At 39.8% G+C, this 14,286-nt stretch overlaps 1 protein-coding gene across 1 annotated transcript in view; it reads left to right on the top strand.

The window, feature by feature from the left end:
* Positions 1-225: 225 nt before the first annotated feature.
* BVES (blood vessel epicardial substance) overlaps positions 226-14,286 on the top strand; it is a 32,489-nt gene continuing 18,428 nt past the window's right edge. The window contains exons 1-5 of the mRNA XM_054722182.1: positions 226-389; positions 4,148-4,384; positions 7,778-7,902; positions 10,419-10,606; positions 11,525-11,633. Of these exons, the coding sequence (XP_054578157.1) occupies positions 4,159-4,384; positions 7,778-7,902; positions 10,419-10,606; positions 11,525-11,633 (648 nt within the window). The 5' untranslated portion in view covers positions 226-389; positions 4,148-4,158. The remainder of the gene's footprint in view (positions 390-4,147; positions 4,385-7,777; positions 7,903-10,418; positions 10,607-11,524; positions 11,634-14,286) is intronic.

Here is a 14,286-nt window from a genome sequence, read left to right as displayed (position 1 = left end):
AAGGGCAGAATCCAGCAGCAGAGAGGAGACGGGGGAAGAAAGAAGCGGGTGTTTCAAAGGGATCCCGGTGGTGCCGCCGCGGCTGGGAGTTGGAGGAGCCGGGAGGGGAGTGGGGTGGAGGGCTGGGCTCCGCCCGCCGTGGGGCGCCGGGCGCGTGCGCGGTGCGGCCCCAGCCCCGGCCGCCGCCGCCGCCCGCTGCCTATTTTAGTCCGAGCGGCTGCGGGCGCGGGGACCCGACGCGCGCCGAGGAGCCTCCGGGCCCGCCGAACCTCCGAGGCTTGGGAGTCTGGGCGCCCGTCGAGCCGCCGCGCCGGTGTCCCCCGCGCCCCGCCGCTCGCTGCTCCAAACTTTGGCCAGCGCCGCCCAGGCTCGGGGCCGGGGACCAGCAGGTAAGGAGCCGAGGCGCGCAGCGGACACCCGGAGCCCGGCTATTTGCAGCCTCGCGCTCCCGGGCTAAATCGGGAAGCGAAAGTTGGATCCCTGCTCCACTGGGAGCAACTTTGCGGGCCCCGGCGCCGCGCCTGCTCCTCGCTGGCCGCGCCCTGTCGGGGGGCTTCCCCGTCCCTCGAAGCCGCTCTTCTCCGCGGGTCTAGGCGTTTGGCCTCAGACCCTCAAAGTGTCCGCTGCCGCCACTCGGGTTTGGGAGCGCCAGCGTCCCCGGGCGCTCGGGCCCCATCGGGTGCCCGTTCCCGCGCTCTGCCTCTGGCAGGTCCTTGGGGAGCTTGGCCTCTCCTCTCCCCGCCGGGCTCCCGGGGTTCCCTGACCCCGAACCCACTTCGGCTCCTCCCCGCCCTCTGTGGGGCCGCCGGGTCCTGCACCCAGACGGTGCACCGTGTCGCGGCCGGCCCGGAGCTGGGAGGGTGGGGAGGAACGCGCTAAGGGCGCATCCCTCGTGGCCCGGGAGCTCCGGATCCAGGAGAACAGTTGACACTGACCCCTTCTTTCAGGAACCAGGTGAGCCGGGGCCCCGGGGAGCGTAGATGGCTCGGGAACCCGAGATCCTCGCCACCTCTGCCATCCCACCTCTTCCCTATCCCCGTGCCCTCGTTAACCAGGCTTTGGGAAGCCGGGTGTTGGCCACACAAGTCACAGAAATTGCTTGTTGTTAAGAGTGAAAAGACTCTTAGCGACATAATGCGCTTTGGGATTCCGAAGACGTGCAAAGGCTCCGTTGGAATTACAGAGTGAACTGAAATAAATATACTAGCACGACTTTTGCTCATTGCTGTTATCTTTTTCATTTTTGTAGTTTGGTGGAGGGTTAAGGTTAGTTTCACCATTTAGCTATTTAGCTTGCAAAACACCTTTTTGAAAACCAATAGATAAGCAGGACTTTACTAGAACCAGTAATTTTAGGAATTAGACTCCTAGAACTAATGGAACAAAGAAGTTTTCTTAATCAAAATGAATCTGAAAGTTTACCATACTCATCTGCCTCATTAGACCCATTCATTCTCTGTATAAGGATAGTTCAGTGTAAACCACTTAAATCCACTAATACAGATCAAAGGAAGCTGAGATCGGCAAGATCCTATCAATATTTATTGACAACAGGTAACTAGCATTTCAAAATAGACATACAGATAAATATATATAGACAAATAGTAGACAATAAATATATAAGTAAAATTCTTTATAACATATAATGTTAATATCATACAATATAATAAATACATATAGAAACTTAAATGTATGAACTGTGTATATATATATATGTCTAATAAGGTGTAGTGCATCAAAATATATTATAAGATGATCTCAACTTTAAAATATTTATATTATTATTTCCCTGGTTCTTGGGTCAGTAGATTATAGTTTTCCTGTTATTTCTCTTGGACCAAAAATTGGTACTTTTCGTGCTGCAGTGAATTAGTTGGTAATACAAGTATAATCAGGTGAATGTGTGTGGGGGTGTGTGTGTGTTAATTAACTTATTAAATAAGTGTGTATTAAAGACACAGGCCATTCAATCTGAAGAGGTTTGAGACCTCTAGTCCAGCTGCCTCTGTTCAAGGACTCTGACTCTCAACCTCAGGAAGGGTAGCCATTCTCCCGTCTTCACTGCTGAGGTTTGGGGAGGCTGAAAAGTGACTTCTAACTGTGTTCCTCATTGTTTGTGTCCCCTCCGTGTGGCTTTCACCTCTGGCATTCTCTACATAGATGAACATGTCATTGACCCTGCCTCATGGAGAACATAGGGTAGTTAGAAGAACACATAGGACCAAGGGAGTGAAAGCACATTCTAAGGTACAATAGAAATGGCAGTTATTAGCTTACGTAATGCTAACACATGAGCTGACACAGACAGTAGCTTATGAGTGATATCACTCTCCCTCCTGCAGAAATTATGAGGTTAATTCTGATTTGATTCCCAATGAAAGCAAACTTTGTGTAGGTTGCGTTACTAAAATAATGATGTCCCCTATCCTAAGAGGCTTCTATTTTTATGGATTCAAACATTTGGAAGGTAGTTGAATTTTTGTCATTTCTTTTCTTTTTGCAGAAAATTAATACTAAGTCAACTATTTCTCTTGTACTTATGAGCTATTTCAGAATTATGTGAAGAGATCTTTAAATGACTTGATCATTTCATTCACAGTTTGTAAGTTTGTGTGTATGTTCTCTAATCATCTTAAGAGATATGGAATTCTTATACAGTTGTCTAATAATATATTTTCAAAATGCCCAACCTGCACCTATTATTTTCCCACCTAAAACCTTTAGTATGATGAAAAACATGAATGGAAAAATATGGTTAATTGCATAACCTTATTTGGAAAGAAATACATATTTTAAATTAAAGGTATTTTCAGTTCCCATTTGGAATTCTTTTCTTGAAACAGAATAATTCACCTATTCTGTAAATCTACATAGTTTTTGTCAGGGACCAATTTGTATAATTAATAATAGAAAGAGTTGTTTAAATATCAGAGATGGAGGACAGGTAATATGGCCAGAAAGTACTGCCACTTTGTGTAAAATACTTATTCTTTGAAATGTATTCACCACAGATTTTAATATTAAATAGTTCAATGTATACTCATGTCCTACATATAAGTAAAATGGAAGTTTGCTACTTTTCAATTTGTGAGATGCAACCAACTAGGATTTTTATGGGAAAGAAAGTAGAGATTTAAATTAGACACTAAAAGATGGAGTAAATGTTATATCTTTCTGTGTATACATAAATGATTATAGTAATGTATTCATTATGTAGTAATGTATTCATTATGTAGTAATGTAGAATGTATGTGTGTATATATATATATATATACACATATATATATTATACATTACTTCACAATATAACAGTAGAACCTTCTAAATATCCTAAGCCTTCATATTTAACAATGAGGGCATTAGTTTTTTCAAAGTATTCAAAAAATAAGTTATTCCAGTTTTTGTTTCTGTTTTTAGATTTTTTAAAAATATATATTTCTTTATAGATTTCAGAGAGGAAGGGAGACCGATAGAGAGATAGAAACATCAATGATGAGAGGGAATCATTGATCGGCTGCCTCCTGCATGCCCCCTATTGGGGATCGAGCCCACAACCCGGGCATGTGCCCCTGGCCGGAATCGAATCTGGGACCCTTCAGTCCGCAGGCCAACGCTCTATCCACTGAGCCAAACCGGCTAGGGCTCCTGTTTTTAGATTTAATTTACTATTGGAAATATTATGGAAGACTATACTAAATAACTTTGTAATTGCTGTAGTTTGTGCACATTGGTGATTATCTTTCAGACTAGCTAATTCCACCATTCCTCTCTCCTTCAATATCATGTATGTGTATATACAGATATGTATATTACCAATGTATATACATATATATATATATGTGTGTGTGTGTGTGTGTGTATATATCAGAGAATAGTTGTGCACCATGCTAAGTATTTTATGTATTTTATTTCACTTAATGGTAAAGTCAAATGTTAATCATAAAGTCAAATGAGGAATTATCATCATTTAACACATAAGAATTCAGTATGTAACAGAGCTTGGATTGGGACTGGATCTGTCCAATTCACAAGCACCAGAGAAGTCTATTTACCAACATTTGGTTCACAGAAATCATTTTGGTATAACCTGTGGGGGTGATAAGTACAGCCACCATTTTTATGATTGTTCTTTTGTTTGTTTTTACAGGAATTTTCAAGATGAATTATACTGAGTCCAGCCCATTGGCAGAATCGCCTGCAATAGGTTTTGCACCTAAGTTAGAAAGTATTATACCTGTGCCTTCCAATGACACCACTTGTGAAAACTGGAGAGAAATACATCATCTAGTTTTTCATGTAGCAAATATTTTTTTTGCAATTGGGTTGGTTATTCCAACTACTCTCCACCTCCATATGATACTTCTTAGGGGGATGTTAGCTATAGGTAAGAAACCTAACTGAGATTTTCTGTAGCTTCTGTAACTGGCACCTGATGGGTTTTGCACTGGGGGCTTTAGAGAATTCCCTGTCAGGTCGATAGCATACCAAAAATATCTTTGTTATTGACTTAGCAGTGTATCAAGTAACTTAGACCATAGGCCTTTATAAGCCATACCCTTATTTTAGATAATCACAAAGATGTTTTCATGTGTTCTTTAGATTTCCCAGATATCAGAAAATCCATTCCTGTGTAAGAGTGTGGATTTTGGAGCCAGATTTTATGCTTTGAATCCTGGTTCCAGCACTTGCTAACTGTGTAACTGGAGCAAGTGATTTAACCTCTCTATACTTCAGTTTCCACGTGAGTCCAGTAGGGTAAAAATACTAGTAAATCCTCCTCCTACAGTTGTTGTGAGTGTGTATGTCTGTGTGTGTGTACACATTTGACTTACAATAGTGCTTAGCACAGTAAGTGCTAGATAGTCTTCAATATTATTATTTGCATAGGCATATACTTACTGTGGGCAGAAGCAACATTAGGAACAAGAGCAACTACCCAGACACAGTAGTTTAATAAAACTTTTATGAGGGGCTCCAGTAATCCTGATGAAGCAGATTAAATTGATTCACATCAAAATACTAAAACAATTGAATTTATTTTTTGTAGCCAGTGATTCATTTTTTTTTTACATATTTTTATTGATTTCAGAGAGGAAGGGAGAGGGAGAAGGAGATAAAAACATCAATGATGAGAAAGAATCATTCATTGGCTGCCTTCTGCAGGCCCCACACTGGGGATCGAGCCCACAACCCAGGCATGTGCCCTTGAGCGGAATCGAACCTGGGACCCTTCAGTCTGCAGGTCGACGCTTTATCCACTGAGCCAAACCGGCTAGGGTTTAGCCAGTGATTTTTGACAAATTACTCTCGTGATTATTTCCCTAATGATTCATTTATTCAGGTGCATTTTTGAGCACCTGTAATTTGTCAGACAAAGATTGAAGGAGGCAGTCTCCCTTCTTGAGAAAGACACTCTTTGGGGGCCAGAGAACAGATGGGTGGCCATATGTGATGCAGGGGTGCCCAGTGCCGGGGAGAAATGGAGAGAGTGATAGGCTTAGCATGAAGGTGGAGCAAGGTCCCACTGAGGAAACCACGTAGGACCTGGCTTTTGGAAGATGAGCAGGATTCCTTTGAGTGTGAATGTGTGTGGTATCCAGGTAAAAGACACAGGGGAGAAGGCATATTTAGGGAGAATGAACACTAGCTCATTGTGCCTCAAATATATGAAATATGGCATGGAATGGCTAGTGAGCTAGAATGGAAGGGTAGCTAGAAGGTAACTTGTGGGACTTCCTTGTCTTTGTTACCTCTGAGTAAGATAGGGATTGCAGCAGGAGAGCAGTGTTGAATGGAAAAAACAAATAACATACCCTATAAAAATCAAAAGCAAAAAATGAATTTGAAGACAGAGTTTTGGAGGTGGACTAAGGAGATAATTTAACACTTTATAAATGAAGAAACTGAGGCCTGGAGAAGTTAAATGACTCATCAAAACTAAGGCTGGGAGATGGTGGCCTAACCAAGACTATAATTCAGGTCCTCCAGCTTCCCAGCCAGCCCTCCCATTAGGTTATCCTGTCTCATTTAAGTAATAGTTTACATTTTTTCAAATTTAGCTATGAAATATTTAAAGAACATTTAAAGTTTTACATTTCATGCTGCTATTTAGATGCCCCAAATTATTCTGATGAAAAAAAAAATTGCAAATGAATAACTTTTTAGCATGGGAGGTTAGCTTTTATGTGTGTGTAATTGATATATTTGTATAATATTTTATTTTAAATTAAAAAGATATATATTGATGCTCTCACCATAAAATTAATCAAAAGAAGCTATTGATATTTGATTTAATGTAAGAGACTCGATAAGAAAAATTAGGAAGATTCTCATAGATGAATTGATAACCACCAAATGGTTAGAAGATATTCAGATGGGTAAAATATTCAAACTCACCAGAAATCATGGAAATGTAAAATATAACTGTACAAATTATACAAAATTCCTCACTATCAAATTAAGGGTTTTCAAATGTTATAATATTGACAGTTTGATACTTGCATCCCCAACTAATAGGATTATAAATTTTAGAAACCTTTTGGAAAATAATTCTTCAATGTCATTAAAAGCTATGAAGCTCATTCCCTTGAATTACTGTCAGGTAACCTACCCCTAAGCAAACAGTCACAAAATCAGATCAATTTTTACATATAAAGATGTTTTGGCTACTTATCAAAAATTACACCTTAAACAAATCTCATCTGTCCACCAATGGGAGATGGTTGAATAAATGATGGTCTTATCAGTTACAGTCATTAAAAACTACATATGCTACCTCATCTCTAAAAGTAAATAAAATTGTAGTAAACCTTATCTCAAAAGGTTGCTATGATATTTAAATAAAATAAATGTATCTATATAGATAATTCTAACTCCAAAAGACTAACCAAATACCAGCAATTATTTTCCTCTTGGAAAAATTCAGAGGACACTGCTTTGTTATTTATTGTCCATAGGTTAGTGATAATAAACTTACAAAACAATCAGTAGCTTTCTGTAATCCAAACTGCTGCTTACACTAATATGAATTAACTAGAGGCCCAGTGCATGAAATTCATGCATGGGGGAGGGGGTCCCTTAGCCCGGCCTGTACCCTCTCGAAATCCGGAGCCACTGACTCCTAACTACTCTGCCTGCCTGCCTGATTGCCCCTAACCACTTCTGCCTGCCTGCCTGATCGCCCCTAACCGCCTCTGCCTTGGCCCTCTGCTGCCACGGCTTCATCGGAAGGAGTCTGGAATGTTGTCTGGAAGGTCGTTGGGCTGTCCGGTCTAATTAGCATATTACGCTTTTATTATTATAGCTGAGTCTTGATAACACTTAGAATTATAATAGATTTATTTTGGATACTTTAATTATGTATCTTAAAAGTAAAAATAATTTTAATTTCACCTGCCAAAAAAAAAAAACAACACCTACGTACTCAAAGACTTCTAATATAATGGGAAAATTGCTGCAATAAGTAACAGAGTATGTTTTAAAATTATATATGGTAGTTCTGCCATCAGGTAACAATGCATAAGGACTAAAGAAGTATTAAATATCAGTAGTGGTTTTCTCTAAGTAGTAGAATTACAGATTTTAAAGAGTATTTTCTAACTTTACAAATTTTCTGCAACAAAGCATGTTTTCCTTTTTGACAATCAAACCAAAAAAATGAAAATGTGATGTTTGGCTTAGGTATTTCTGGAACGTGTTTGGTTTATTTTATAATTTATTAAGCTTCGTGCTAAAGCTGTTCTAAACATCTAACATGTTTAATTTTGTTATTCAACAGGATGCTCCTTTTACATCATGTGGGCCACACTCTACCGATGTGCCTTGGATATCGTGATCTGGAACTCAGTGTTCCTCGGTGTCAATATGTTGCATCTTTCATATCTTTTGTTCAAGAAAAGACCGGTAATTACTAAAAATTAATTAGCAAGGAAGAGATTTTTAAAGCTTAAAAGCTTTTAGAGCACTTTGTTCAGACTTGAGGATAAGCATCTAACATCATTAGTCCCTTCAATATCATTCCGGATGAGACTTACTCTTTATATATGCCTGGAAGTGAAACATTTGAATACCGTGAAATGTGTTCTACAGATGGGTTTTTTTGAACTTTTTAAATCATTAGGGCAGTTTAGACATGAGACAACCTGATAGTATTCTCTCTTTTTTTCATCATACAACTTCATTATTTCTTTTGTGTATTGATATTCAAAGGTTACCTGGGAACATCTTTGCCTGTTTATAAAATTAACGATTTATTGGGAACTTCAATAAACATTTTAGCGATTTACAAATACCTCATGCTATGGTTTTCATGCTAGTTTTTAAATACAATGACTATATTTTTCCTTATGCTCAAAATATTCATTTAAAGGATATCACCATTTTTGGTGAGTTGTCATCAAAACACTGGGATTTTAACTTCTTTTTCAGTTCTGATTTATCTTGCTGTGTTTCCTTGATTATACCAAGAACGAAAAGGTGCAGATAGAACAGGAAAACAGCAAGGCTCCTAGAATTCACTCCATACTCGTTTACTGACTGCCCAAAGCACACGCAAATACTCAGTAAAGTGAAAAACACAGTGCTTGCCCTTGCCCTAACCTTATGCTCAAGGCCAGAGGTGTGTAGAAAACAAGACAATTCGTGGGAAGTTACAGGCGATATATATAATAGACATTCCATGAGATTATAGCCCAGCCTGTTTTCCCTAGTGCGTTACTTTTCTCTAGGTTATGCTGTATAATAAACAGCCTGAAAGGCTCAGTGATACACCCCAGCAACAGGTGTTTTCTCACCCACCTTATATGTGGACTCTGGCAGCTGTGTGTCAACCATGACTCTGTTCCATGTGTCTTCATTTCTTCAGGTTCTGCTTGCACATGCATTCTCATAGCAGAGAGAGAAGTACAAGAGACCCAGTGTCTCTTAAAATTTCTGCTCCGAAGGGGTATATGTCAGTTCTGTTCACATTTTATTGGCCATAGCAAGTGACACGGCCATGCCTGATAATGTGGGGGTAGGATGGGGTTAGGGGGTGTATAATCCTCTTATAGGGGGTAGGAGCAGTAAATAGTTGGGAATAATATCTACCACACTTATTGTTGTATTCCCTGTTCCTATCAGCCATGATTGGCACATAGTAGGTGCTCAAAAAACATTTGATGACTGAATGCTTTCAAAGAGAAGAATTAAGAGGGCTTCATGAAGGAATTGGGGCTTGGGCTAAGACTTGCAGATTATGAATCTGAGCCAGTAGACTTCAGTTCATATGTTCATTACTGTGCTACTCTGGCTAGTGTACATACTGGAAGTGGGACATATATGTGAATAAGTTATTTTAAACACATTACTAGCACTCCAGAGTAGAGGGAAATGACAGTAATAATGAGGATTACAGTTTCTGAATGTAAGAATTTGCTGGAACCCGAGTTTTGAACATAAGGTTCAGAAGTTGCTGATGTGATGGCAGCTCCCAATGAGTAAATCACTTAATATCTGTGCTTTTGTGTGTTTTTCTCAGACTATAAGCCAACTTTTTTGAAAAATATAAATGCTGGTTCTTCGTTGCAATTAAACAGCAGGACAAGTAGTCATCTGGATGGATAAGCTTCATAGTGTGACTGCCATAGATTTTGTTGGGATGGATGATCACTTGAATCCCAGAGTTCATTGACATGCAGTCCAGTTTTCCCAGACTAATGCTGGGCCCTAAGATGGGTGTGACCAGGGCCTTGGTTGTCTCACAACAGAGGCAATTGAGTCATTTTGCTTTCCTCTTCCTCCAATAGCCAGTCTTACTCACCAGTGGGTTCTCTATTCTACAGATTTTATTTTAGCTTAGCATAAAACTGCTACCTTGAAACCTTTTTACACTCTTCACTTTGCTTCAGAATAAATAAATGAGAAGCAATGTTTGCAGCTGTGGGTGATTGTTTTCCTGTATCGATGCATTGAATGATAATTACGTGTAGATAAAAAACCTAATGTATGTATTTTCATAAATGTGTTTTTACATTGATTCCTATTTTTGTTTATTTACTGCTAAGTATTTCAAAGTTAGTGTAATTTCTGTGAAACAGTATTGTTCTAAAAATGAAAAGGTTTTGTGTTGTTTATAGGAAATGCTAAGATTGGGAAGGTGAATGCTGTAATAACATTCACAACCTCCACAGTTGCTTTATAGCAGCTAGGGAGAGGTGTGATCAATAGTGCAAATCTTCTCCATATGCTCTCTGCAAAAATGCCCTTTTAGCATCTAAACCGATATCATCACTCACTCACTGTGTGAGATTCCAATGACTGAAATACGGAACGGTGAGGGTCTGCATTACAATTTTATTCTCAAAACGGTATTTGGACCACAGAAGCCACTGTTTTGATATTGCTGCATTAGTACAGCATCTGTCATGGCTGCATTTCAGGTCAAGATTGAAAAGGAACTCAATGGCGTATACCGGCGATTGTTTGAACCACTCCGAGTGCCTCCAGATTTGTTCAGAAGATTAACTGGACAGTTTTGTATGATCCAAACCTTGACAAAGGGCCAGACGTATGCTGCAGAGGATAAAACCTCAGTCGACGACCGTCTAAGTATTCTCCTGAAGGGAAGGTAAGTGATCTTCTCATGGCCCCTGGGTAGAGAGTGAATGGAAGGGGATATGTACATATATAAAAGCCTAATATGCAAAGTGTCCCCTCGGGAGTTCGATCACTCACTATGACGTGTGCTGACCACCAGGGGATGTCTCGGTAGGAAGGAAGGCCCCAGCTGGCAGCTGGCAGCTGGCAGCTGAGGAAGGAAGGCCCCGGCCAGCAGCCAGCAGCTGCTAGGGACCCTACCTGTGCATGAATTTCATGCACTGGGCCCCTGGTTGTCCAATAATGGAGGAAGCGGTGACAGACTTTGTTGGTGGGGAACTTGCATTTCACGGCTGCATTTTGGAACACTACAGAGTGATAACTTAGTTACCTGGAATTTGCTGCTCTCAGCCTTGCTGGTGTCAGGATTTTCAGTTGTGAACATTGTTCATCTTTTTTTACCTTTTATTTAAAGTTAATGAATCAAAATTGAAGTAGGTTTGAATTAGGCATTCAAGTCCAAGAAGCTTGTGCATGTTTCAGAGGTGATTATTTTTTTTTAATATCACAAATATAACTTCTAGGAATGTCAGCCTTCTAGGAAGAGCCTACTGTATATTGTTCTGGAATAATCACTAATACCACCCTTTCTCTCTTGAAAGTTTCTGAGTGTGAGTATGGTCACTGTAGGCATCAGAGCGATGGTAGCCATCGGAAGGCACATATGTGGGTCAATGCTAGAACCTGTCTTCCTTTTCTTATTGTTGGTGAAATTTATTTTGAAATAAATATTTGTCTTTGGGAAGTACTTTTAATGATGTCAGTCATCTGTGGAGTCTTTAAGACTTTAGCATAAAATCAAAACGCATAAGGTTATGGAGATTTTTAAGGATTGTCATGTTATTTTGTGAGATATTATGCATTTATTAACATTAATTTCTGTTATCAGAATGAAGGTCTCCTATCGAGGACATTTTCTGCATAACATTTACCCCTGTGCCTTTATAGATTCTCCTGAATTTAGATCAACTCAGATGCACAAAGGTGAAAAATTCCAGGTATGTTTTGGCATGGGGTTTTTTGAGGATATTTATTTACTTTATCAATTTATTTTAAATTGAGGTATAGTTGACATATAACATTATATTAGTTTCAGGTGTACAACATAATGGTTCAATATTTGTATATATTGCAAAACAACACTCCAACAAGTCTAGTTAACATTTATCACCATACAATAATTACATATCTTTTCTTGTGATGAGGATTTTTTAAAATCTGGCATGATTTTCAAGAAGACTGAAACTAGTTCATGTCTCATTAAAGTCCAAAGGATATTATAGACATACAGTTTAGCTTTTTTGCAATGGTTTCAGCCATGCCCTGCTCCCACCCTGCCCGAGTAACTGGCTTGAGTAACAGGACAACTTGTTAAAGTGATGTACTCTTACTAGAGGTCTTGGACATGTTCACTAACTGGTTGCATAGCTGTTCCCAAGCAGTTGAGCTTAAGCTACAGAAGAAAGCAAGTGCTATATACCCGAGCTCCTTCAATTTACACTCTCATCTTGCATTTGCGAGAGTCAGCTGTGCACTGAGATTTATGTTCATATTGTTATCTTCAGTCACCACCTTTACAGCTAGAACAGGGCCACTTCTTTCCTCACCTTCTTCCCTCTGACCTCCTTACAATTTTTTCCAAAGCCCAACTTTTATCTAGAGCATCCATTTCTCTGTGTATAGTAGCAAGTGCTTTTACACAATAGTTTAGTCTCACAGGATCCTGAAGAGAGTGGGATTTGGAGAGAGGCTGGGAACTGAACCTCCTTCGTTTCTAGAAGCAAATGGCCCCCTGCGAGGCCTGGGATATCACATGCATTGTCATTTCTACTGAACTTCAAATTATTATATTTATAATTGACCAAAAAAACAACAAAAAAACGAATTCCTACTAGTAGTTACAGTTCTCTTTCTTCTTGGGGTCTGGAATTGGGATTTGGTAGTTGACAAATGTTCCTGATAATTGCTGTGAAGATTCCAGAACATGACCCAAATAGAGGTACCATAGCTGGGTGAAGGGTATAGGCATTCAGCCTTTCCAAACACCAGTTGGCTATTCTCTGCATAGAGTCGGGGTAGCATTTCCTAACTGATTAATGGATAACAATTACTCCAGCATCAACCAACCTGTATCCTGTACAGTTGGTTCAGACTCCATCAGAGTGAGCCCTCCGGAGAGATTGTGTACAAAATGTTCCCATTGGCAGTTACTCAAGAGTAAAAATAGCTGTTGCACATCTGTGTAGGAGTACATCACCTCTTAATGAAGCAAGTTCCCAAATGAAAAATGTCTCATGTTCCCATGGCCAGCGTCTTACTAATTGTGCCTATGGCAGAGGACACTTGAAATGGTCAGTGGTAACTGTTCCACTCCGTACTCTTTACCTGCTAATCTGACTTTTCTCTAACTCTGAACTGTTAGTGACAAGTATTCTAACAAGGAGCTACTTCCTTTACATCTTTGTTTCGGTTTGTTCTTTGGCAGTGGTACTAATGAATTATACAATAGGATGAAAGCAAGGCAGGTGGACTTGCCTGCCCCTTGAGATTGCACGGCAAATGTTGTTCAGGGACAGGGGGAACCATAATGATAGACACAGTGGTAGAGCTGAGAAACAGATTCTGAGCTTGTGGCTGATCCAGACCAAAGTTCCTGTGAAACTGCTGTTTCTGGTTCTAGCCCATTCGGCCACTCCCTCAGACACCCTCGTTCTTGTGGATCGTCTTCTCGGTGTGTGAGGTGTAGAGTGGCTTGGAACCTAAGGTGCGGGGCTGACCCAGGACCTTGAGGTAATCACACCAAACCTGGCTGTAAATGCTTTAGTTGAACTCTACCTGAAAGAAATGATTCCGTATCTTCCATTGCCATGTTTGCTTTTATTTCTTCAGTAAAATTCTTCACAAGAACTCAAGTATGGCTCTGCTGAGGATACCCTAATACCTCAAGAAGTGACGTATTTTACAGAAGCTTTAAATATTTCAATATTGATTTATAAAAATCCCTCATTAAAGTATGTTTTACTTGACTGTTGTGACAGGAAATCATTAACTAGCCACTTCCGACTTAATACCTGCTCTTATGGACTTGTAAGTCACTCATACTTACTGCAGTGATAGCTTATTATTCGAATACTATTATTAAGTTTAAATTTAATAATAATTTAACATGTTTAAAGAGTTTTTTTAACCATCAATAAGAAATGGATTTGCTAAGCAAATTATAGTATCATATAAGTACCATTGCCTCCGTGGAAATGAGGTTATTAAAATGGTTGGAAAGAAGTGAAATGCCTTATCTATCACCTAGATATAATTTCTTCTCCTGGATGATTTCCAACTCCTTTTTTAACTCCTTGTCCCACTGTTCATGCATTATATTTTCCAAAGTCATAGATGACATCTTTGTAAAATGAAGGCACCTCAACTCGCCAAACCCTTTCTTCAGCACTTAGGTGCCTGGCTGGGCCGCCGTGAGTACCTGGTGCTCACCTTTCTCTAATTATTCCTACTGGTATAGCGTATTATCCAGTCACCTTGCATTTACTTACCAATCCCCTACTGTTTCTGGGAACTCCCAAGTACTGGCTTGACCTTATACTTCTCATCCTATAAATATTATCTTTTTTGGTCATACATCTTTACTTATTGGCT

This window comes from Eptesicus fuscus, chromosome 10, assembly GCF_027574615.1.
Source record: "Eptesicus fuscus isolate TK198812 chromosome 10, DD_ASM_mEF_20220401, whole genome shotgun sequence".
In the NCBI taxonomy this organism is placed as follows: Eukaryota; Metazoa; Chordata; class Mammalia; order Chiroptera; family Vespertilionidae; genus Eptesicus; species Eptesicus fuscus.
Note: the sequence above shows the minus strand (reverse complement) of the source record. Positions and strands in the feature narration are given on the sequence as shown.